Raw genomic sequence first — 25,573 nt, forward strand, 5'->3', positions numbered from 1 at the left:
ACGACCTGGTTCGGGAACAGCACCATGCAGGACAGACGAGCTCTACAGAGGGTGGTGCGATCAGCTGAGCGCATCATCCGCACTGCAAGCGGTGCTGGACCAAGGCCAGGAAGATCGTAAAGGACCTCAGCCACCCCAACAACGGACTGTTTACTCTGTTGCGGTCTGGGAAGTGATTCCGCTCCCTGAAGGCCAACACAGAGAGACTGAGGAGGAGCTTCTTCCCCCAGGCGATAAGGTCTCTAAACCACACCACTATGCAGAACTAACACAATCCTTTCAGAATTGATCAATCAATCAATCTTTTTACATCCATGGACAATTCCACGCACACCTACCTTCATATCTACACTGTAAATGTAAATGTATTTATACTTTCACCATCGCTTCAATTAAATTTTATGTAAATACTCTTGTTTCTATCAGTTTAGCATTTTTTTTCGGCTACTGACATTTTTATTATTGAATCCATGCTGGACAAGTAAGGTTCTGAGTAGGAACAAATGACATGACTCAAAGTGGTGGCCCCAAGGGAATTGAAGCAGGTTCAGAAACAGGCAAGGGTTTTTGCACACAATGATTCTTTTTCCAGCATCCTGCTAGCCATTGTCCAGTCTATGAAAATAAAAAATCTTTGAGTCAGGGTTATGTTGCAGAGGAACATTGGGAACTGCAATCTCTTCCTTTTCATTGGGAACCCAGTGGTAACCAGACCACTTCATTTAGCTTGTTCTTCTTGATTCATTGCATGGACAGAACTTTGGAGTTGGGTATGTCTTGGGAAGGTTATTTGTACTGTATCTGATTATAACTTGCAGCTGTAGTAATGGGATAAGAATTAGACATTTGATACCCTGCTGCCTTTTAAACTAGACCACAAAATTTCATTTCTCATGTAATAACACCCATAAACAGTCCATTATCTGATTCTTAATTTTTAACACAGTCTTAAAATCAATTCAAATTTTTTATTCATCATCACATCTGATCGGATAAATTCTAAAACTGAAAGTCACAGATCTGCAAACAAAAACAGCTCTGAAAAAAAATTAGATAATTAGGCCATATTATATTGAACCAGTTCTGTGATTCTAAACTGTTGTCAGAACTGTTTCCATTAGCGCATCTCTTCTGGGTCTAGAATTTGTCAAACCAGATACACCCTACATAATGGTAAAGTTATACGTGCACCATTAATGAAATCAAAATATTGAGTAGAAGTGAAATTATGAGCAGTTATGTGGCAGATAATGTCACAAAATCTAACCCCCCTTTTTTTTTTTTTTTTACTAATGTTAAAGGTGGTGCATGGGCAATGCAAGGCTCAGTATCTAACCAGATTTCATGATTTAAAACATATTAGTAGTATTTTTATATTACTTTACTGTTTGCAAGTTTAATTATTCAAGATAGCCTTGCATGTATCTCATATACTGTAGCTGACAAGTGCTGCTTGATATCAGCAACAACTTTCAAGTACCTCAGGAAATTACCCGAACATCATGGACAGCTGACCCAAGTCTTCTGGTGAACTGTAAAAAAAAAAAGGCAAGGGACGTGAGGTGGATTGAGAACTAGACTAAAGCTAAGCCCACATCTGCAATTGCTCCTAAGCAACTTACTTGCAAACATCTGCTCTCTAGTAAACAAAATGAATGAACTGCGGCTCTGGATAACATCATATAAATGGATTATGAATAACTGCATGCAGCTATCAGTCTGCATATGCAGCAGAAGCTTTTATTTTTTCTAGAGATGTCAATCACTCCAATAAGAGAATCATGCTTTTAAAATTCTACCAGAACGTCTTCTGTTTTACTAGAGGGAACAAAACATTGGACCATGTCTATACAAACATTGCAGAGGCATACTAGGTAATTGCCCCCCCTCACTTCGATCTGTCTGATCATTTCTCTTTGTTCATGCTACCCAAGTACTTACCACTTACCAGTGAAAGTAATGCCATAGGGAGCAATCTCCTTACTACAAAAGCAGTTCCAAGACACTGCCTTAAATGCTCTGATGGGCTCACACACAAATCTGAACACATATACATCTTTTGTCCTGGATCATATCAACTCATGCATTGACAATGTCAATACAATATGTGAAAAACTTCCCCAATTTAAAGCCATGGACAAACTCCAGTTACGTGAGGTACATCTTCTGCTGAAAGTGAGAAACGTCTCGGGTTACTTTGCTGTAACCCTGTTCCCTGAAAAGGCGGGAACGAGATGCTGCGTGAAAACGCTATGGGAACATCTTGTTATGTTGCCGGTTGTGAAGCATGTGTGTACCAAACACGCCAAATTTTTGGCTTTTATAACCTCGGTCAGGTGACGTCATCTGATAGGACGCACCTGCAGGTTATAAATAGGAGTGAACCGGAAACATTCCTCAGATTGATTTGTCTGAACGGACGTCCGGTCACATAGGCAGTGCGGCATTGGGACGCAGCATCTCGTTCCCGCCTTTTCAGGGAACAGGGTTACAGCAAAGTAAGCCGAGACGTTCCCTTTCAAAGGCTACACTCGATGCTGCGTGAAAACGCTATGGGAACGAGAGTGCCAACGCCGCCGCACTGCGAGTGTCTGGACTCCAAGGTTGTGTAGCGTGTGCGCACAAGGCGGAGAAGGTCTCAGAACTATGTCTGGGTAGCTGACTCGAGGACCCGTGAGCCCGGAGTAGCATGAACATCCAAACTATAAATGTAATTAATGTGTGCGGAGAGGACAACCCTCCGTGTCACACACTTGCTGCAGGGGAATACCTCTTGCTAGTGCAATAGATGAGGTGATCCCCCTGGTTGAATGAGCCCTGATTCCTAGAGGCGAAGTGAGCCCACGCGCCTCATAGGAGAGGGCAATAGCATCTCTCACGCCGCTTGCGGCTTCAAAACATGTAAAAGCTGCTCTGACTTACGCCACTGGCTAATGCGGTGGACATAAATCTGAAGAGCACGTACTGGGCACAGTAAGTGAAGTCTCTCCTGCTCCGAAGCTGTAAAGGCGGAGGACAGAAGGCTTCAAAACAATAGGATGCATATTGGCAAATGTGTGCGGAGAGGACCAACCCTCCGCATTACAGACTTGCTGCAAAGGAATACCTCTTGCTAGTGCAATTGATGAGGCGATTCCCGTGGTTGAATGAACCCTGATTCCTAGAGGCGAAGTGAACCCACGCGCCTCATAGGAGAGGGCAATAGCATCTCTCACGCAGCTTGCGGCTTCAAACATGTAAAAGCTGCTCTGACTTACGCCACTGGCTAATGCGGTGGATGTAAATCTGAAGAGCACGTACTGGACACAGTAAGTGATGTCTCTCCTGCTCCGAAGCTGTAAAGGCGGAGGACAGAAGGCTTAAAAACAATAGGATGCATGTTGGCAAATGTGTGTGGAGAGGACCAACCCTCCGTGTCACATACTTGCTGCAAGGGAATACCTCTTGCTAATGCAATTGATGAGGCGATTCCCCTGGTTGAATGAGCCCTGATTCCTAGAGGCGAAGTGAGCCCACGCGCCTCATAGGAGAGGGCAATAGTTGTCCGATCCTCTTAGAGAGGTAACACCACTTAGAATAGTCTTAATTACGCTGGCTGGAAGACCAGCTTGACTTAGAGTCAGAGAGTAGTAAAGAGGCAAAGAGGTCCACCTACGCTACATGAAATTTTCCAAAAATGTAAATCGCCCTGAGGGACAGGAATCTGGTGCGCTAGCTATTTAGCGGCGCGAGCACAGTCCGCCCTGGCGATTAATATACGAGACTGCCATAGTGTTGTCCACCCGCACTAGGACATGGTAGTCTCAACTGCTGGAGGAAGTGCTTTAGGGCCTGAAATAGAGCCATGATTTTGAGGCAATTGAGTGCCGCGCAAAAAGATGGCCTCTCCAGCTCCCTTGGGCTGGACGGTCATTTAAGACCGCACCCCAGCCCATGAGGAAAGCGTCTGTCGTTAGCATCTGCGACGACAAGACGAACTTAGAGTGGGACCCAGAGTCAGAAACCGGGGTCTGAACCACATAGGAAGGGTACGAAGCACCTGGCGCGTAGCCCTTATTGGGGATTGGCCCTAGAGTAAAATCCCCTGGTTCTTAGCCACAACTGAAATGCTCTCATGTGCAGAAGGTCCAAAGGTGTCACCGTGGATACAGCTGCCATGAGAGCTAAGATCTCTGAAAGTGATGGTCACTTTCTGGTCTAGCTTGATTTCCTTGATGGTGTTGAGAATGGATTCGACACGAGCGGGAGACAGCTGTACAGCTGTACGCTCAAATTCCATGTGACACCCAAAAATGTTGTCCTCTAAACAGGAAAGAGCATGCTTTCATGGCATTGGATCTCAATCCTAGGAAACAAAGATTAGCTAGAACGACATGCTGATGTCGAAGCGCTAGCTACTGAGACTGGGCCGGCCAGTCATGTAATTCAATACGGATGCTCTGGAGTCGTAAGAGCCAGAAATACATCCATGTATTTTGTGTATGTGCGGGTGAAAAAGCTAGACCAAATGGAAGGACCCGATACTGGTAAGCTTCGCCCCCGAAAGCGAACCTCAGGAACCTCCTGTGTTGTGGCAATATTTCCATTGATTTATTTTTAGAAAGTGGTAAAGCCCGCAAAATCTAAAAATTGGACGCAGCCCCCCGTTCCTCTTGCACTTTCCGGTTTCATGGAAGTGGAGACCACGCCATTGAAACGCGGAGGGTGATGTGAGAACTGAATCCTGTAGTTTCTCTGTACAGTGCTTAGTGCCCAAGGAGATATACTTGGCAGTAGCTTCCACGCTGTCAGTTTCTCAGAAAGGGGCAAAGCTCAGCGGCTGGTTAAACGGGGGGGGGGATGTTAGATGTTCGGCATCCTGAAACACGGCAGGAAAAAACCCGAAGAACTAACATTTTATTGGAGACTGGAGTTGCCCGAAACACCAGTGGTGGCGGAGCAAGAACACCAACCTCCTGGGGGTGCCAGGGAGAACACTTTATTCTTTAAAAGGAATTCTGCGTGCCTCTCCCCATTGGGGGGCCACCCCCCACGGTCCTGGGCACATGAACCTCAGGGCTTCTTTGTGAAGACAATATAGTCTGACCTCTTTTGAGGCGGATTGCGTGACGCACCCCAATCTTGCGACGGGGTGCCCATTGTGTGTTTCATGCCTCGCAACAGTCAGACCCGGTCGAGACTGGGTGGCCGACAGTCCCGACTCTTGAGCAAGGCGGGGAAGGAATTTCCCGAAGGCTTGTTATACAAACTTCGCCTCATGAACCTAGTGGCGACCGAGTTAACGACATCGCCAAGTAGGCCGGGAGGCGAGATGGGGCATCGAGGAGGAATACACGATCCTTCTCCTTAATGCCCCTGAGATTCAACCACAAGTGCCTCTCCGCGGAGACCATAGCAGCCATAAAACGGCCGATAGCACGAGCCGTCTGCTTTGTTGCACGAAGAGACAAGTCTGTGGCCCGGCGTAAATCCAATACGCCTTACCTTGCAGAGCCCCGCCAGTACTCAAGTCTCTCAGCAGGTCAGCCTGGTAGGCGTGCAAAACCGCCATGGTGTGCAATGCGCCAACCTGACCTGCTGCCTGAAAAGCTTTTCCCTCCAGGGAAGATAAAAAGTCTACACAACTTGAAAGGAAATAATAGCTTTTCAGGAAGGATGATGTCCCAGAAGAGAGATAGCCTGGAAGCGTCTCTTCTATCTGGGTGTCATCATATAACTCTGCGTTTCTACCTCAATTATATTTAAATAAATAAATAAGTTGATGGCAGGAAAACACGGGATGAATACAGCTTACTCCATGAAAGGGTTAACTCATATGGAGATTGCTAAGAAAAGGGGAGAGAGCGTCGTTGAGGCTCCGCCCCCGGCCACCCGACAGAACCTGCCGTCTATGTTTTTTTTTTTTTTTTAATTATTATTTTTAAGTGCTTAGAGCCTATTACCATCTCCGCGGAAGCAGGAGAGGATGTTTATCCTTTGCCCATTCACAAGAAGCGCTGCGCGCGCTTGCGAGCGGACAGAGGGATTTCCCGATCCGATGAGAACGCGAAAGAAAGGAGTTTTAAATCCGTCTCTCACTGCTCTGCCGGATGCACGTGTTTAAGCCCCAGGAATGCGCGGCGGCTCGAAGATTCTCAAGGAATGCGAGGCGCGCGCGTAGCACTTAATCGAAACAGTAAAGTGTAAACTCTGCCATTATCGGTGAGTTAAACACTTATTTTTGCTGGTTAGACACAACACGCTCACAACTAGACAAGGTGAAGACAAGAATCTGAGGAATGTTTCCGGTTCACTCCTATTTATAACCTGCAGGTGCGTCCTATCAGATGACGTCACCTGACCGAGGTTATAAAAGCCAAAAATTTGGCGTGTTTGGTACACACATGCTTCACAACCGGCAACATAACAAGATGTTCCCATAGCGTTTTCACGCAGCATCGAGTGTAGCCTTTGAAAGGGAACACTGCTTTCAGACCTGGTGATGCAGAGGCCTACAGCAGAGACAGGGCTTATCTAAAAAATAGCACTGAGAAACACTTCCATGTCAACTCTGACCCCAAACGCATGTGGAAGAGCATCAAGTCAATCACTGATTATCAATAGAAGCGCAGAGTACTGGTCATTTGACCGCAAGGGGAAGAAAAAAAAATACTTTACACCTGATCAAATCCCTGATCAAACTCCTTTGATGACTTTTCCTAGACCTGTGAGCTTAATCACCCAGGAAGCTTACATTTTCAAAATTGCACCAATAAAGGCCAGTATAATGTTATTTTGCCGTTATTTACGTGAAATTGCTGACAGCTGCGCGCCGGTCATGCTGTTTCCTGCCTTTTCCAACCTGCGATTCTAATTTCTCTCAGCAGATGGCGCAAGGGACCATGCATGCAGTGTGCATACAGTGTGCATTTGTAACTATCTCTGGTTTTATTCCGTATACAGATGTGGTCATTAAGAATGCGTGAGTTTTCCCGCTAGATGCCGCAATTTGGCGCGCGGCGTGCGGGGACTTGCCACAAGCAACATTTGGGAATTTAAATAAATGTGTTGTGCTTCAATGAATACGCGCCAGATGGCACATGGATGGACTTTCTCTAAAAGCCAGACTGAGTACAACCAAGAATTGTGTATAATTAGTTAGCCTAAAACAATATTGTTTCCAATGCTGAAGCAAACAGGAATTTTATTTTGTTTTACAATAGATCTTTTTTAATGAATGTGTGTATATGTGCTTCTTCTTCTTATTTTCATAATGATGAAATGAGATGCCCAAATTCGTGCTTTGAAATTTATAGTAAGTTTCTCATACATTTTTTGTAATGTCTTAACAGGGACAAAACAATGAAAGACATGGCAATGCCTCAGTTTAAATGGTCTTAAAATTAATTTAATTTCCTGATAGTAGGCTATCTGATAGTGTTATGCAAATGTCCTGATTCGTGAATATGCCAACATATTTTATTTAAAACATAAAAAAATTGTCTCCATCATCAGAAGACATGAATTAACAATATACAATTTTATCATATTAAGTAAATATTTATTTATGAACACAAAGTGCTTTGGGCTTTTTATAATAATAATCATTATGTTTTTTGCTGTTTGTGTCCAGCACTGGATAATTATTTTATCCATTATTTAACAACGGCTGGAAATAATAGCTGGAATGTGATTGTGAATTTATGACTAAAATTGTGCGGAAACCCGTGGCTCGTACTTTCACTTTATAAAAAGCAGCATTTTAATCAAAAGGCTGATAAATGCATGTTATACAGTATACAGTATACAACTCGACAGCGCGCTCAGTTACTGTAATCCCACTTCTTACCCTTCATGTAGGTCTGCTCGGTCTTGTTAATTAGTTTGTAAATTTCCCCATCATCGAAACCGGTTTGATAACTTTACACTTATCTTGAATAAAAGGTTAGAGGGGCTGGGGTTCTGTGGGTGTTCACCTCGGAGCGCTACAGCATTGGAAACAATATTGTATTAAGCTAACTTTATTAAAGTTTAAAAAAATTTTTTTGGATTCTTTGTTATACTTTGTCTTTTTGCACACACCCACGGACATCTTTAAATTTGAACAGAAAATAATAGTGGGCTGGCACGTTATTTTTCATATAACTTAAACAGCTGAATTAAGTTAAATATAATACAGACCCTGTAACTCACTTTTAGTCATTCAAACCTGGTTTGGTCTACGTTTCCTTCTTTAAGTGTCAGAGTAAAACAAGCAGCCTCATGGTCCAGTGTGTCAGGTAGACCATTACAAAGCATATTCCCACATTGGCGGTAGGCTGATCAAAATTACCGCATTTGGCAGATAAAAAAATTCAAATATTCCTGTTCAACAGCAGCACCTACACTGAGAAATCTGGAAAGCAGGACATGCATGCGCATGCTGCACATTGTTAAACAAATAAATCTCTCCTTTTACACAAGATTTTATGTATCTGTATTAACCATGCTTTAGCAAAGCAGTTTGGTGGATTAAACAAACAAGCAAAATTACAATGAACATCTGGGCCCATATTCACAAAGCTTTTTAAGCTTAAAAGTTGCTTCTAGTGACAAAATCTTAAGACAATTCTTAGAATTATGAAATTTCTTTTAGAATTTCCCCTTAAATTTAGGATTAAATCTTAGTTAAGATAAAAATTATTCACAAAACATATTAGCCTTAAAATTGTCTCACTAAGGTAAATTTTTTTAAGAATAGAGAGGACTTTTAAGAGACTTAAGAGTTTCCATAACAGAGGACAAAATGGTAGAAAGAACAAATATTCTCCAAACACTGAACATAAAGCTAAATGTAAACAACTCTCCTGGGGTCCGTTCTTCGTTTGTCACTTGACACGTCCGAGATGAATTGACACATCTAAGATGAGATAATCGCGGTAATTACGATCCAGCTAATTCGGTTCTTCGAGCTCACCTGTTGTTGATGATTAGTATAGCTGGATTGAGTTGTCTAGGATTATTGCGCGCTCGTGCGTTGGTTTAAAAGGCGATATGCATCGACAGTAGAAACACTGATCACAACCCCTTTGATTGGTTGACGAAATGGAAAAAGAGCGGCTCAACTTTTTTTTGTAACACGTGTTATGCGCTGAAATGCACCCCCTCTACATAATCACTATCAAATATTATATGAGAACATAAATTCATAGGTTAATGGTTTACAAATTACATGAGACAATAAAATAAAATAAGCATTATGAAAATAAATATGTTGTACAGATGTCGCCATTAAAAACGCACGTTTCGAGAAAAGGGATCCCGCGACTTGCCGCGGCAAGCTGTGAAAATGCCCTTTATTACCTGTAGGGGGCAGTCGTGTTTCAGTCTGAAGTATTGTGTGTCTACTGAAGCCGAAAATGTGTTCTCTCTCTGACAGCAAGCGACGGAGCTCATAAACGTGTCGAGCTCAAACTGTAAATACTAATATGTATTTATTCTTCATTTTCTTTTCTCCTTCAATGATGATACTTCTTCGACTGCGCTTTCTTCAATCAGTATTATAATTATTTTTAGTAGCAGTGCGCCAAATTTATCATTGTTTTTATTCTTATTATTATTGTAACGCATGCGTGCATGTGTACAAAAAGACTACAATGATGTATGATATGTTAGCCTTAAACAATTGTTTTATTGTTTTTATGTGCTTTAAATATACAATCCTGTGCAACGTGAAAGTGAGTTGCACGTGCTGCTTTTTTATCAAAAGGCTGATAAACGCGTGCGCAGATATGAGCAGATTTATTCATAAAACAAGAGACATGAAATGAAAAAAAAAAAAAAAACAACGCGGAAGTGCGGCCTGCAAGCGGGGCAAATGGAACGTGCCCCAGGGAATTTAAATGTAGCGAGAGATGGGAGGGGCCGGTGTGGCCATCCGCGGAGAGCAGAGTCAGTGCGAGCGGACCTGCCCACCACTCACCAGGCCGTGCCCACATGCCAATCAAACCTGCACGTGCACATTTATTCCTTTCCATCCTCACTCCTTTAACCCTTTTCTTACCATTTTTTCCGTAAGACCTCGCCGCGAGTCTGTGCTTCATGGTGCCGTCCGTGCACGGCCCAAATGTAGTAAACAATATATATTAAACGTTTTATTCTTGTTTTAATGTTATTTGGAAGTAAACGAAATAGTAATAGCTAAAATAGTAAAGTTAATACTTAAAATATTAACAAGGGGAATGTTTGTCATGTGGCCATTATAAGATTTGTATTGAAAACTTATAACTAAAAAGTGGCAGCTGGCATGCCTAAAAATAGACGCAGGTTAATTTTTTAATAGTCTAAATAAAAATTCTTCTTTTTAATTTCCTACATTATAATTTCCTACATTTCCTACAGTCTAATCAGCGCTCAACCGCACCAAAACGGTTGTTGTACAAAATAATATTTATGCAGTAAGGGCGTCTTATTCCTATTAATCCTGGGTTGTCGCACCCGCCCCAGGTGTGAATCAGCTGTTCTCACCTATACATTCAGAGAAACTGAAATGGACCTCTCCACACTTTAAAAACCTCTTGAATCTGAGGCTCTTCTGGAGACTTACAATGATTTAAATTTGTGTAATTTTAATCTTCTGGATTCTAGATTCTAAGGTTGACATTGTTACCGTTTTTAATCCTTGGAATGGAAGAAATCGAGATTTTTTGTATGATAGCATAAATTGCATTGTTTTAATCACTCTATACACAATAAAATTCCTTGGTATTTTTATAAAATAAAAAAAAAACGGGTATGGGGCTTTCTTGGTTTATTCATCCTCGTGCCTGGTTTAGGCTTAGTATTCAGTGTGCACCGTTTGTACATCTGTTATTTTAACTATATCATAACACTCAGAAAGAACTTTTATTTGGGGTTAAGTGACTGATGTGCCTAACATTTTTCAGCAGATCCTCTGTTTCACTACATAATTCTTGACTTTTCATGAGTATGTAAGACCTCTTGACACCTCTCTCTCTCTCTCTCACACACACACACACACACACACACAGCAGACCAAATCGTCATTAGCACGTCCCTCCCCCAAACAGCGCAGCCATTTACTTTCTTTCCATTTACTTACATCTGAACTGAGTCGTTTACATAAGTCACTGATCAATAGCTCATCATATCAATTTATTCATACAGATGTTCCTGTTTTACATGGAAATTTACAGGTAGCTGGAGCACCTAAAACACATGCAGGATTATTTTTTTTATAATCTAAATAAAAATTCTTTTCTAAACGTGGGCTATTGTTATTTACTTACAATATTTGTTAATTTAATTTAAATGGGGTTTGGGCTCCGGGATGTTGAGCATCGTGATCCTCAACTTTACTTTCTGTGACGGCGTGCGCCCAAATCTACTATTGCTACTTGCTCACTCCGTAGGCTCCCTGAATAGGCGGCAAAGGGAAGGAGACGCCTATTCGTGCCGGCTGGAAATAATTAACGTTAATAAGATTGCGGGCTTATAGAGTTACTGCATTATGTTTCAAGACATTCTTAATTGAGATTTTTCTCCTAATTACATGTCCACAAATACTTTGACATACACTTATCAACAAAAACTCTCCGTGTTGTCATGAATTGCATTTTATGTGAATGTTACATATGAGATGCGTGCACAAACACATACTGTATACACATAAAAACATAATATAATCAGTAAATTTGTGAATTACACTTAAAGTAATTATGAAGTCTGATTTAATTGGTACCATTAAACATTTTATTTCAATTTATTCTATGTTTTGCTGGTGAAATACATTTAGGCAGAGACGTCTGCTCGGTCTTGTTAATTAGTTTTAAACCTCAATTCTGCCAATTCCCTCATCCGCGAAACCGGTTTGATAACTTCACACCTACATCAAAGGTGAGAAGAGGGATGTGAGCGCGCTGTCTTGTTGTATATACTGCACACACACACACACACACACACACACACACGCATATATATATATATATATATATATATATATATATATATATATATATATATTTAGTTCATTCATGTCTTCTGATGATAGCGACACATTTTTACGTTTTAAATAAGACATGTTGGCATATTCACGAATCAGGACATTCGCATAGTTAAGACTATCAGTTTATAAAGTACCCTACTATTAGGTAATTAAATTCATTTAAGACCATTTAAATCGAGGCATTGCCGCGTCTTTTATTAATTTGTCCCTGTTAAGACATTACAAAAACTATATAAGAAACTTACTATGAATTTCAATGCACGAATTTGGGCATCTCATTTCATCCTTATGTAAATAATATGAAGCACATACATTGTATATGAGACACGCGCGCGGACACACACAAACTCTCCGCACACACACACACACACACACCTTAAAATATAAAAATAAAAATAACCAGAACTCCGCCGTCTACGCGAGAACGGACGGGATTCTGGAACCTAAAAAAAAAAACTAAAGATGTTCTCGGGGCTAACTTTATGCCCTTACCGAGGATTTATAGGAAGAGAGAGTTTGTGCTCTGTGCGCTTTAACCTGAGACCGCGCGCTAAACTGTTTAGCTTAGCACTGACCCCCGCCCCTTCCCCCCGCGCGAGCCGTGTCGTTACTGTACATACATATCCACAAATACTTTAACAACATACACTTATCATGAACTGCGTTTAATATGAATGTTACATATGAGACGCGCGCAAAAACATACTTATATAATATATTCACATAAAAACATAATATAATCAGTAAATTTGTGACTTATACTTAAAGTAATTATGAAGTCTGATTTGATTGGTACTATTAAACATTTTATTTCTATATAGGCCTATTCTATGTTTTGCTGGGGAAATACATTTTAGGCAGAGACGTCTGCTCAGTCTTGTTAAATAGTTTTAAACCCCTCAATTCTGCCAATTCCCCCTGCCAATATTTAATGTTTTAAATAAGATATGTTGGCATATTCACGAATCTGGACATTCGCATAGTTAACACTATCAGATAGCCTACTATCAGGAAATTAATTTCAATACCATTTAAACCGAGGCATTGCAATGTCTTTCATTATTTTGTCCCTGTTAAGACATCACAAAAACTATATAAAAAACTTTTAAAGCACGAATTTGGGCATCTCATTTCATCATTATGAAAATAACACGAAGCACATATGAACATGTTCATTATGAAATATCTGTTGTAAAACAAAATAAAAGTCATGTTTGCTTCAGCATTCATAAATCATTCCATGCGCCATCTGGCGGATGTTCAGTGAAGCACAAAACATTTATTTTAAATTTCCGAATGTTGCCTGCTCCCGAGCAGGTTTAAGCTTACGGACATGTTGCTATGACAACAAATGCAAAAAGCGCATCGAAGAACGAAACAATCCAAGATCAGGACAAATCCACAACAATCAAATCCAGCTAACTGAGTAAGCGACGTACGAAGAACGGACCCCTGGTTTGCTTGTTTTACTTCCTTCCATCTTTTTTGGATTGTTGACTACATACCATGCAAAAGTGCAACTTAAATAGGCTGTCCTGCAATTATGTAAATTGGTAAAAGCTGAGCCATGTTGCTTCGATTAATCTGAAATGAATTACACATAATAAAATCAGTATGGTAAATAAATATAAGAACTTAAATATCGTAACTACTGTGTGGAAATTGGTTGCTTCAAAAGTAGACACATTTTCAACATTTTGGCTGTTTAGCTTTTATATATTTTTAGGTATTTTACTACAGACACTTTGCATAAAGTAGCCTGTATTCATGATTATACAATTTCATTATAAACAAACATTATAATTTCACTATCTGTTCTATTATCATATTGTGGCGTAGGTGGGGTTTGGACTAGTAACCATCATGCTTCGACCATGGTGTGTGTGTGAGTCAGAAGTGTGTCCTGTTGTTCTGTGTTTAGTGACTGTTTGACTGTGTGGTTTATGCTGTTTTGTGCCGTGATGAATAAAGTACTCTCAGCCATTTGCATTGGGCAGCAAGGAAGCTCACTCGTCTCTCCAAGTCCCTTTGTAGCAGTGAAAAACGCTACAATTGGTGTCAGAAGTGGGATGGAGAGTAACGGGTTAGAGCGCACCCCGGAGCAAGCTACAGCTCCGTGCGCCGTCAGCCGGCGAGGCGACCTGCAGCTGCACCTGCCGTCCTACAATGGCGCTGTCGAGCCCCACGCGTTCATCGCCCAGGTGGAGCTAGCCGCTGACTTTGTGGGCTGGTCCCCGGCGGAAACAGCCGTCCGGGTGGCCCTCTCGCTAGAGGGCAAGGCGCTCCGGTCGTTGGAAGACCTCCAGGCGGATGAGAGGAAAGACTGGGCGAAGCTGCGGGAGTCGCTCCACTTCCGGTTCGACGCGGGCGACCGTCAGGAGGCCGCGTGCGAAGAGCTAGCGACCTGCGAGCGGAGCGCCTTCGAGCCACTGGGGGCGTTCGCCATGGACTTGAGATCTCTCGCACGCCGGGGTTACCCAGAATTCGGGCCCGTCCAGCAGGAAGAGCTAGCTCGCCGTGCGTTCCTGCAGGGAATTCGGCCGTTGCGCCTTCGCGAGCACATCTGGTTAGCGGCACCGGCTTCCCTGTCTGAGGCGCTACGCGAAGCCGAGCGTGCCGAGGCCATCATGGCAGAACACCGCGGCGAAAGAGCCGAGCGTTTTCCTGTGGCTCGGGGCCGCTCGGTAGGTGAACCTAGCCGGGGACAGGGCTACCCGTCGCGGCTAGGCCTCGACTCAGCATCCAAAATTCCGGGACGACGCTGAGGCCAAGGACCGCCGGACTACCGCTGCAACGTTCTCAGGCCTGAGGACAGTGTACCCCAGCAGCCGTTACAACTAGCTGCGGGGAAGCCGCCTCCCACAGCAGTCTCTGTTTCCCCAACTGCCGGGCCCAACTTCCGGTCAGGACGCGTAGGAAACGCAACGTTTCGCTACGGGCGCTCGTGGACACCGGCTCTACTGTTTCGCTGCTGCGCTGGGGAGTATTAGAACAGGGTGAGCGCGGTTGTATGCTGCCGGCCCCAGCCTTGACCATTCGCACCGTGTCAGGGAGCTATTTGGAGATACGGGCCTGTCGCACTGTGCGAATACAAGTAGGTGCAATCAGTCTTTCTCATCCATTCTTTGTGGCAGACATTGAGGATGATTGTATCTTGGGGTTGGACATTTTGGAAAGGTGGGGTGCGGTACTGAATCTCGCTGACGGAACGTTACGTGGTAACTTCGGGTTAGCCAGGTTGCTAGTTCCCAAAGCGCAGCCGGACGTGTTAGTAGCGCGCACCAGGGGGGCGGAACTTCCGGTGGACGCGCCATGTAAACATCCGGTAGCAGACCGAGCGAGAATAATGGCCGAGCTTATGCAGCGTAGCAGCATGGGGCTAAGTCAGACACAGACCGACACAGTGAAGTCCCTTTTACACGAGTTCGCGGACATTTTCGCGGTAGATGAGCGCGAGTGCACACATACCAATCTAGTGCAGCACACGATTGATACGGGTAACGCAGCTCCTGTTCGATTACATCCGAGACGCCTTCCCTTAGCTAAACAAGCTATCGCCGAGCAGAAGCTGCGTGAGATGGCCGACTCAGGCGTCATAGAGCCAGCGTCCGGACCGTGGTCTTCACCGGTTGTGTTGGTGCGTAAAAAGGACGAATCGTGGCGGTTTTGTGTCGATTACCGGCGGTTGAACGAGGTAACGCGCAAAGATTCTTATCCGTTGCCGCGAATAGATGATGTGCTGAAACACGTTGCGGGTTCGGCGTGGTTTAGCTCGTTAGATCTGCGTAGCGGGTACTGGCAAGTAGAGCTCGCCCCGGAGGCGCGACCTAAAACCGCGTTCTCGATCGTTACTCTACCACCACTGGGAACGGCCGTGCGGCGCTGGCGAATCTTTTCAGCTGCTGGTGCCGCGGACTCTGTGGGCATGTGTGTTAGGGATGGTCCATGGGCACGCGGGCGCGGGACACTTTGGAGTCACTAAAATGCTGCGGCGGTTGCGCGCTCGTTTCTACTGGCCGGGCTGTCACACTGATAGTGAACACTTTGTTCACAGATGCGACGTCTGCATGGCAAAGAAGGGCCCTACCCAGCGCTCGCGAGCACCCTTGCAAGACTTTCGGGTGGGGGCACCTATGGAGCGGATGGGCGTGGACACTCTTGGGCCGTTTCCCATTTCCGATCATGGGAACCGGTGTGTGCTAGTGGCCATGGACTACTTCACCAAGTGGCCGGAGGCGTTTGCTGTGCCTGACCAGAGCGCTTCCACCACCGCCCGAGTGCTGGTGGATGAGGTGTTTGAAGTTTATTAGTATTAGGAGGATAACCCCTTGAGATGGAACATCTCGTTTTCGAGGGGGTCCTCAAGACATAAAACAGAAACAATACAACACATGTGTTCAGCCAATGTGTTCAGGTGTTCAGCCGATTTGGCGCCCTGGAGCAGTTACACAGCAATCAGGGGCGTAACTTCGAGGCGGAGGTGTTTGCGGCGGTGTGTGAGCGCCTCGGGGTGAAAAAGACCTGCACCATGCCCCTTCATCCACAAAGTGACGGCCTCGTGGAGCGGTTCAATCGGACGCTCACCACCCAACTCGCCGTGCTGACCAGCGACCGGCAGAAGGATTGGGACGAACATTTGCCTCTCGTGCTGTGGGCATATCGCACAGCAGTGCAGGAGTCCTCTCAGCTGACGCCAGCTGCGTTAATGTTTGGGCGCGAGCCTGTGGACCTTGTGTTCGGCCCCCCTCCACAAGTGAATTTACCCATGAAGCCGGGGTTGGATTATTTTTGTTCGTTAAAAGACAAACTGTTCCGTGTCCATGAGTTTGCGCGTAGACACTTGGCGGACGCCGGTGTTAAACAGCGCCGCGTGTATGACACCCACAGCCGAGGGCGAGACTTTGCTACTGGTGAGCAGGTTTGGGTGTATTCTCCCGAAAGGAAAAGGGGGCTCCTGCCTAAGCTCATGTCTAACTGGGTGGGCCCCTGTACGGTAATCGCCCAGCTCTCTGATGTAGTCTACCGGGTGAGGTTGACGGGGCGGTCGCGAGTGGTCGTTCTCGCGCCCTACCAGCCCAACGCCAGCGAGACCTCGAACTCTGTGGAGGCCGGTCCGCCTCAAGGAGAGAGTACGCCGGCCACCGCTGACCACCGCCGACCACCGTCACGCTTCCAGGACTGAGTTCGTCATCGTGACCGGGGACGGTCACAGCTCGGGTGGGGGCAGTGTGGCGTGGGTGGGGTTTGGACTAGTAACCATCATGCTTTGCGGGAGGGGTTGTTAGGTGTTCACCCTGTCGAGGAAAGGTGTAAGGGTTAGTGGCTTCGACCATGGTGTGTGTGTGAGTCAGAAGTGTGTCCTGTTGTTCTGTGTTTAGTGACTGTTTGACTGTGTGGTTTATGCTGTTTTGTGCTGTGATGAATAAAGTACTCCCAGCCATTTGCATTGGGCAGCAAGGAAGCTCACTCGTCTCTCCAAGTCCCTTTGTAGCAGTGAAAAACGCTACAATATATTCTATTTTCACAAAGAGTCCATTTCAAGACTTTTGCAAAGGCCAGAGGTTATATTTTATCAACCAATCACTGTCATTGAATTGCTGCATTATCCCTACCAATGGGGTCAACCACACCTCCTCATTAAGATAAAGGTTTTTATACTTTCCTTACTCAAAGTTGCTTTAAGAAGTTTTCTAACACAAGATTCCCAGCTAGGACTTTTTAGGCTAAGATAGGAGCTCTCTGAGAGAATTCTAAGAAGCTTTGTGAATACTGGCCCAGGACTTTCCTATTGCTAGGTAGCTCCATGCTCATGTCCACTATCGAGCACGGCTGTAATGGTATTCAGTAAAGTGACTGCATGCAAACAGAGTCATGATTTTATAATTACGTTATTGCGAAGTCTTGAAAATATATACTATAAAAAAATTATCTACAATAGGTTGGACAATTGATTTCACAAGCATGTACAATCTTTGCACCACATTCAGCATCAAGGGTAAATGTATGCAGTCTTAGAGAAATTTAGCTCTGAAGTAGAAAAGTGGTTTCGGTGGCACGTAGGTGAGGTGTGCGGGTCTACAGAGTGTAGGTCAGTGCAGGCAGGTGAGCAGCACAGAGCAGGATATGCGTGACAAAAAAGACAATGGAGCACATGCAAGAGCATGAGGCATGCAGCTTCCTTGTTGGTGAGACCTTATGAGAGTGTGCAAAGTCGGAAGACAAAGAAGATGTGTGTAAGTTTAGGTTTTTAAATGATATACTCAATAGTCGAACATGGCGTGGCCTTTTTATAGGCCACTGCCGGCAGGAGATTGGCAAGCAATTATTGCGCTCCAGCCCAGGTGTATCAGCAAGCTCTGCCCCCTTCTTACACACACAAGGGCTGCAGGTAGAACGGCATGTGTGGTGCTGTGTGTGTGAGTGGTTTGAATGAGAAAATGTACCTATTTGTGCACACACTGGCTGTAAGCCCGCTGTCATAAAATCGCTCATGCATCAGATCTTGATGAATTACTTATTTAATTTAAAAGCATTCACTTATGTACATTGTATAATTTGTTCATAACAAAATGACATAGCGATCAATTGGATCCACAGATACATAATATATCCTAGGTGCTCAATTCCTCGACTGGCTTCATACATTTAATTAAACTATGGATGTCTTCTTACTTATTGCATATCTGTGTATAAATCTGTAGTTTATACTAGCCATGATATGAATTTCCTGGTCTTTACAATTCTTCCCAGTTTGTTTCCTTAACTACTAAATAATGTACTGTACACATTTAAAATATTACATTTCTTAATTTCTCAATTTCTTTCCAGTTACAGGAATCAAGTTTTCAGAAAATAAAAAATATAGATTGACCGCAGTGTGTGTGCTGTTGCTGTGCGTTCTTCTGCTGAGTGCCATTGCAGTGCTGTGGATTAAATTCAATAACATGACTACAGAGAGAAACGAGTTTCAAACCGGATACAACTTCCTGATTAAAGAAACAGATGAGTTAAAAAAGCAAAAAGATGTATTTCAGAAGAAGTTGACTGACTTGGGTAAGTACATGCTTAAAGATGGCCAGTGGTTGAAACAGATCCATGGACATAAACTGCTCAGAAAAAGCAGTGAACTTGCACATTTAATCATACATGATGTCTGGTTAGTTTACTCTTTAGTTTACCTCTTAATGTCAATTTGATCTCTAAGAAATTTAGTTACTTAATCATGCCTTAACTATTCAAAACTAGCTGAAGCACCGGTCATTGATGGGAAAAGAGCTTGTATTCATAAGGTTAAAGCTAAAAATAAGCTCATCAACATTAATGTTATCAGTGATCTTATTATTTCAGTTTAAAGCACATGTATTTCTGTCTCGCAGAACTCTGTCTTATTAGAACAAAGCAATAAACTTTTGCAAGGTTGTGTATCTTACGCCTTGTTCAGTTGTATTCTTTTATCATCAGCCAAACACACTCCCTGTTGGGTAATCAGAGAGTGAATCACAGATAATTGAAAAAGTAGATGAAAAAGTAAATAATCCAGCACATTAAAATCCACGTATACCACTTCAGCACTGCTTTTTCTGCTAGACACTTCACGGCCTACCACTGTAACTCTCTCATCTATTAGCTTTAGGATTTGCACAGTTACTCTCACTATTCCAGGTTTTGCCATGAGTTTCATTTATTCATTGTCACTTTCATGTTGTTCTTTGCACAATTACTGAGTTTTTTTGTACAATTCATACCGTTTCCACTGTTTTATTATTCTTTCTTTTTAAAACTTATAGTTTATATGCTTTGTTCATACAGTTATTTTATATCTTGTAGTTTTTTGTTCTTAGCATTGCACTAGTAACTTCTGGTCAGTTCTCATGCTACCCTGTGTATCTGTATAAATAAAAGAAAGGTTTTGTCTGTACATTAGTCGGAATTGGCTCTTTCAAATATATTTTTACATTTCATACACTGGAGGACCCGGAACCAGTCTGTCTATCTGTCTGTCTGTATGTGTTTGTCTGTATATGTCCATCCAGCCGATTTTGTCACTGCATCGCACAAAACTGGCTTAACTTTGCCATTCCTTTAATATTTGCCAGACGTTAAATCAGCGCCATAAATTAAATCAAAATGTTGAATAGAAGAGACGTTATAAGCAGTTTAGTGCCAATTTCCATCACAGCATCTACCGCTTTTATGGGCAAATTTAGAGCTTTTTCCCCCCTGAGGTGGGTGTGGCTGTATGCATCACTCAACAGAGCCAATCAATGCGAAGACACGTCTCGGGTTACTTTGCTGTAACCCTGTTCCCTGAAATGGCGGGAACGAGATGCTGCGTGAAAACGCTATGGGAACATCTTGTCATGTTGCCGGTTGTGAAGCATTCCTCAGATTGATTTGTCTGAACGGACGTCCGGTCATGTAGGCAGTGCGGCATTGGGACGCAGCATCTCGTTCTCATCTTTTTTGGGAACAGGGTTATAGCAAAGTAACCCGAGACGTTCCCTTTCAAAGGCTACACTCGATGCTGCGTGAAAACGCTATGGGAACGAGAGTGCCAACGCCGCCGCACTGCAAGTGTCTGGACTCCAAGGTTGTGTAGCGTGTGCGCACAAGGCCGAGAAGGTCTCAGAACTATGTCTGGGTAGCTGACTCGAGGACCCGTGGGCACGGAGTAGCATGAACATCCAGACTAAAAATGTAATAAATGTGTGCGGAGAGGACAACCCTCCATGTCACACACTTGCTGCAGGGGAATACCTCTTGCTAGTGCAATAGATGAGGCGATCCTATTTATAACCTGCAGGTGCGTCCTATCAGATGACGTCACCTGACCGAGGTTATAAAAGCCAAAAATTTGGCGTGTTTGATACAAACATGCTTCACAACCAGCAACATGACAAGATGTTCCCATAGCGTTTTCATGCAGCATCGAGTGTAGCCTTTGAAAGGGAACTGTGGAAGACACAGAAACAACAGAAATGCACCTACAAAATGCCCCAATCCTCACCAATCACAAACAAAAGAGCAACATGTAACATACTGTAACATACTGTGCATTTGTTTCTGTTTCTTGAGAAATTTTGGCGGCTTGTATGTGCAGTATGATAATTTTTTGTCTTCCGCATGATTAACTCTGTTGTGTGATGCGTATAGCCACACCCACCTCAAGGGAAAAATCATTAACTTGGGGAAAAAAGCTCAAGATGCTGTGACATAATCTGGCACATACAGTAGTAACTGCTCATAACTTTACTTACAGTCAACACTTTGTGTTTATGGTGAAGGTTTAACTTCAGGCATACCCCTATGTACTGTCCATATTTCATTAACTTCACCCTTTTTTGTGATGCTATGACAAAATCTGGCTGTACATACAGACAGAAAATGACTATATCTGTATGTCTGTCCATACAGGTTTCAGGTCCTCCAATGTATTAAATGTAAAGATCTCTTTAAAAGAGTTCTGACAAATGTACAGATAAAATCTTTATTTTATTTATGTAGATAAATATGCAGGTCAAGTAATTTAAAATCATGGGTTAAAATCTCTCTAATCAAAGTACCAAACCTATACACATGGAGTTGGTATAGATGGGGACAAGTGGGATTTGAGACAGATGTTTGAAATTGTTACTGGTCAAAAACAAGAAAACCCATTAGTCTTTACCATTTCATATTGCTCCCATAATATTGAAAATGTTGTAAATCTTGCCTGGTAGTAAAGTTCTGCTCAGCTGACCAGCTGGTGCCTCAAACTCCAGCTTTAGTTTTCAGAGATGCAACGCTATATAGTTCCATTATCATACCTCACACCACCCTATGTTACATAAAGTACATCATCTTGTCCTCTACAAACATCATGTTCTTCAGTACTGCATTCCTGGTGCTCACATAGGGAAAGACATTCAGATTTTTATTATCTCCCTTGCATACAGTGGAGGAAATATGTATTTGCCCCCTTGCTGATTTTGGAAGTTTGTCCAATGACAAAGAAATGAAAAGTCTCAGAACAGTATCATTTTAATGGTAGGCTTATTTTAAAGTGCCCCTATTATGCCATTTTAAAGGTTGCTAATATTGCTTTAATGAGTCTCTTTAAACAGGTTTACATGTATGCAAGGTCAAAAAACACTATTTTTTTCCAAAAATAGATTTAATTTTACCCCATTTCTAAATGATTCGTAAACAACTCGTGTGAAGCAGTTCGAAGAATCAGTCTTCTAAACCCCTCCTTTCCGTGAGCCCTCACTGCTGTGATTGGTCAGATGGCATGGTCCTTTATGATTGGACTACCGATAAAACGGTTGAAGTGGCACATCGACAAGAAACTGTTTCGCAAGCATGACTGGAGCAGAACGTTTATCAGTGGTAAGTGTCATATGTTAACAAGCGTGTGGTAATGGTAATTGTAAGATGGCGGGCAAGTTGTTCGCGGCGTAGGACGTGGGCGGACATTATGCAAATATGTTACTTAGTGACGTGGATCTGTGACAGAATTGCTAACGACTCGTTTAGGCGAATGTGAGCCTTTTTTTTTTTAAAAGACAAAAACTTCATGTATCGTGTACTGTCTTCATCACAACTTTGCAAATAGTTTATGTTCACATACAGCTACATGACACACTGCATGAAAGATCATATTTGAAAATGCATAATAGGGGCACTTTAACAGTGACAGGACATCGAAAGGAAAATTGAAAAAATAACTTTAAATAAAAAGTAGAAACTGATTTGCATTTCATTAAGTAAAATAAGTATTTGAAACCTCTAACAAAAGCCTTAATTCTTAGTGGCAAAACCCTTCTTTGCAAGCACAATCTTGTAATTGATGACCAAGTTTGTGCACATTTTAGGAGGAATTTTGGTCCACTCCTCTTTGCAGATCATCTCTAAATCACTAAGGTTTCGAGGCTGTCTCTGTGCAACTTTGAAAGAAGGTGGTCGCTCAGGATTTTACGATACATGGCTCTGTCCATTTTCCTGTTGATACGGTGAAGTTTTCCTGTGCCCTTACCAGAAAAACACCCCCAAAGCAAAATGTTTTCACCTCTATGCTTGACGTTGGGGATGGTGTTTTGGGGGTCATAGGCAGCATTTTTCTTCCTCCAAACACGGTAAGTTCAGTTAATGCCAAAGAGCTAAATTTTGGTCTCATCTGACCACAGCACCTTCTCCCGGTCACTCTTTGATTCATTCAGGTGTTTATTGGATAAGACAGAAGTTCTAGTCATAGGACCGCATACAGCTAGGAGTAAAATTTTAGATCACACCGTAACTTTAGATGGCCTTTCTGTTCCATCAAATGCAACAGTAAAAGACCTTGGTGTGATTATTGATTCCAGCCTTTCATTTGAAGCACATGTAGATAATATTACCAGGATAGCATTCTTTCACCTCAGAAATATTGCCAGAATAAGAAATTTATTGTCGCTAAACGACGCAGAAAAACTAGTTCATGCTTTTATCACCTCTAGGTTGGACTATTGTAATGCCTTACTGTCTGGTTGTTCAGCTAGATGCATAAATAAGCTTCAGCTAGTCCAGAATGCAGCAGCGAGAGTCCTCACCAGAACCAGAAGATATGAGCACATCACCCCTATCTTATCTTCACTCCATTGGCTCCCTGTGAAATTTCGCATTGATTTCAAAATACTACTCTTGACATATAAAGCATTAAATGGTCTCGCGCCGCAGTACCTGAGCGAACTGCTAGTGTCTTACGATCCGCCACGCCTACTTCGATCAAAGGATGCAGGCTGCTTGTCAGTACCGCGTATTATGAAAAATACAGCTGGGGGCAGAGCTTTTTCTTACAAAGCCCCAAAGTTATGGAATAGTCTTCCAAATAGTGTTCGGGACTCAGACACAGTCTCAGTGTTTAAGTCCAGGCTAAAAACCTATTTATTTAGCCAAGCATTTTTATAAATAGATTTTCCATAGGTAAAGGAGCAGATCTGGGGGACTCATGGACGTAGAGTATTATGGTGAACTGGTATGTTTGGATGCTGTCTTCCTCACTCTCATTGATCACTCAGGTTTGCTGACGGTGAGGTGATTGTTTGCTTTACATCTCAGGAAGCCCTCATGTTTGTGTTTCCTTCTGGCTCTCCCTTTTAGTTATGCTGTCATAGTTAGTCCTGCCGGAGTCTCTGCTTGCACTCTACAGTTAATATACATTCACATTATACATTGTGTGACTGTGACCATACCTAACTGCCATCTCTCCTCTTCTTCTCTTTCCCCCCCTCTTTCTTTTTCCTCTCTCCTCCTGTCCCCCCTTTCACTCTTTCTCTCTCTCTCTGTCGAGCTACACATGTCGTTCCTGAGCTGCCAGTGATCCAGACTCCCTCTGCCCTCCGGACCTGTCTGACCCATCCTGGTGCCCCGCTTCTGGCTGAAGATCTCGTCACATGGATGCCCCGTGTGTCTCTCTGGGATGCGTCTGGTGTCTGGGAATGAGTCCCTCTACCTAGAAAATGGTTCTGGCCTCGACTGGTGTTGGCAACTGTTTCTCTGGGGACTTGACAGTTCGTTAGTTTAGGACTGGAACTTCCTACAAGTCTACCTAGAGTCTTCAAAAACTACCTGGACTCCATATTAACATCAACTGTTATGCTAAACTGCCTGCCACCCTACACACTGTATAAATGAAGATCATTTACTGCTCTCTGTTTTACCCAAATGAGGATGGGTTCCCTGTTGAGTCTGGTTCCTCTCAAGGTTTCTTCCTTTTACCATCTCAGGGAGTTTTTCCTTGCCACTGTCGCCCTCGGCTTGCTCACCAGGGACAAACTGACCATTTTGATCCATACAAATTCACATTTCATACAAACCTAAATAATTCTTTTGACTATGTAAAGCTGCTTTGCGGCAATGAAAATTGCTAAAAGCGCTATACAAATAAAATTGAATTGAATTGAATTGAATTGAATTGAATTGGCAAACTTCAGACGGGCCTGCACATGTGCCTTCTTGAGCAGGGGGACCTTGCGAGCACTGCAGGATTTTAATCCATTGCAGTGTAATGTGTTTCCAATGGTTTTCTTGGTGACTGTGGTCCAGCTACTTTGAGGTCATTAACTAACTCCTTCCTTGTAGTTCTAGGATGATTTCTCACCTTTCTCAGAATCATTCACACCCCACGAGGTGAGATCTTGCGTGGAGCCCCAGACCGAGATCGATTGATGGTCATGTTGTGCTCCTTCCATTTTTGAACAATTGCGCCAAGTGTTGCCACCTTTTCTTCCAGATTCTTGCTAATTGTAGCCCATTCCAACCTTGTGCAGGTTTACAATTTTGTCTCTGACATCCTTGGACAGCTCTTTGGTCTTTCCCATGTTGGAGAGTTTGGAGTCTGCTTGAATGATTGATTCTGTGGACAGGTGACTTTTATACAGGTGACTAGTTAAGACAGGTGTCTTTAATGAAGGTGACTAATTGAGTAGGAGTGTCTAACCATTCTCTAGGAGGCAGAACTCCTAATGGTTGGTAGGGGTTTAATTACTTATTCCAATCAATGCAAATCAGTTTCGATTTTTTATTTAAACTTATTTTTTCAATTTTCCTTTGGATGTGCTATCTGTCACTGTT

The 25,573-nt window shown here is 43.1% G+C and overlaps 1 protein-coding gene across 1 annotated transcript in view; it reads left to right on the forward strand.

Moving 5' to 3' along the window:
• LOC128508791 (CD209 antigen-like protein E) overlaps positions 1-25,573 on the forward strand; it is a 43,945-nt gene that overhangs the window by 13,137 nt on the left and 5,235 nt on the right. Inside the window, exon 2 of the mRNA XM_053480271.1 lies at positions 18,812-19,036. Coding sequence (XP_053336246.1) covers positions 18,812-19,036 — 225 coding nt within the window. The remainder of the gene's footprint in view (positions 1-18,811; positions 19,037-25,573) is intronic.

Source organism: Clarias gariepinus, chromosome 20 (assembly GCF_024256425.1).
Source record: "Clarias gariepinus isolate MV-2021 ecotype Netherlands chromosome 20, CGAR_prim_01v2, whole genome shotgun sequence".
Taxonomy (NCBI): domain Eukaryota; kingdom Metazoa; phylum Chordata; class Actinopteri; order Siluriformes; family Clariidae; genus Clarias; species Clarias gariepinus.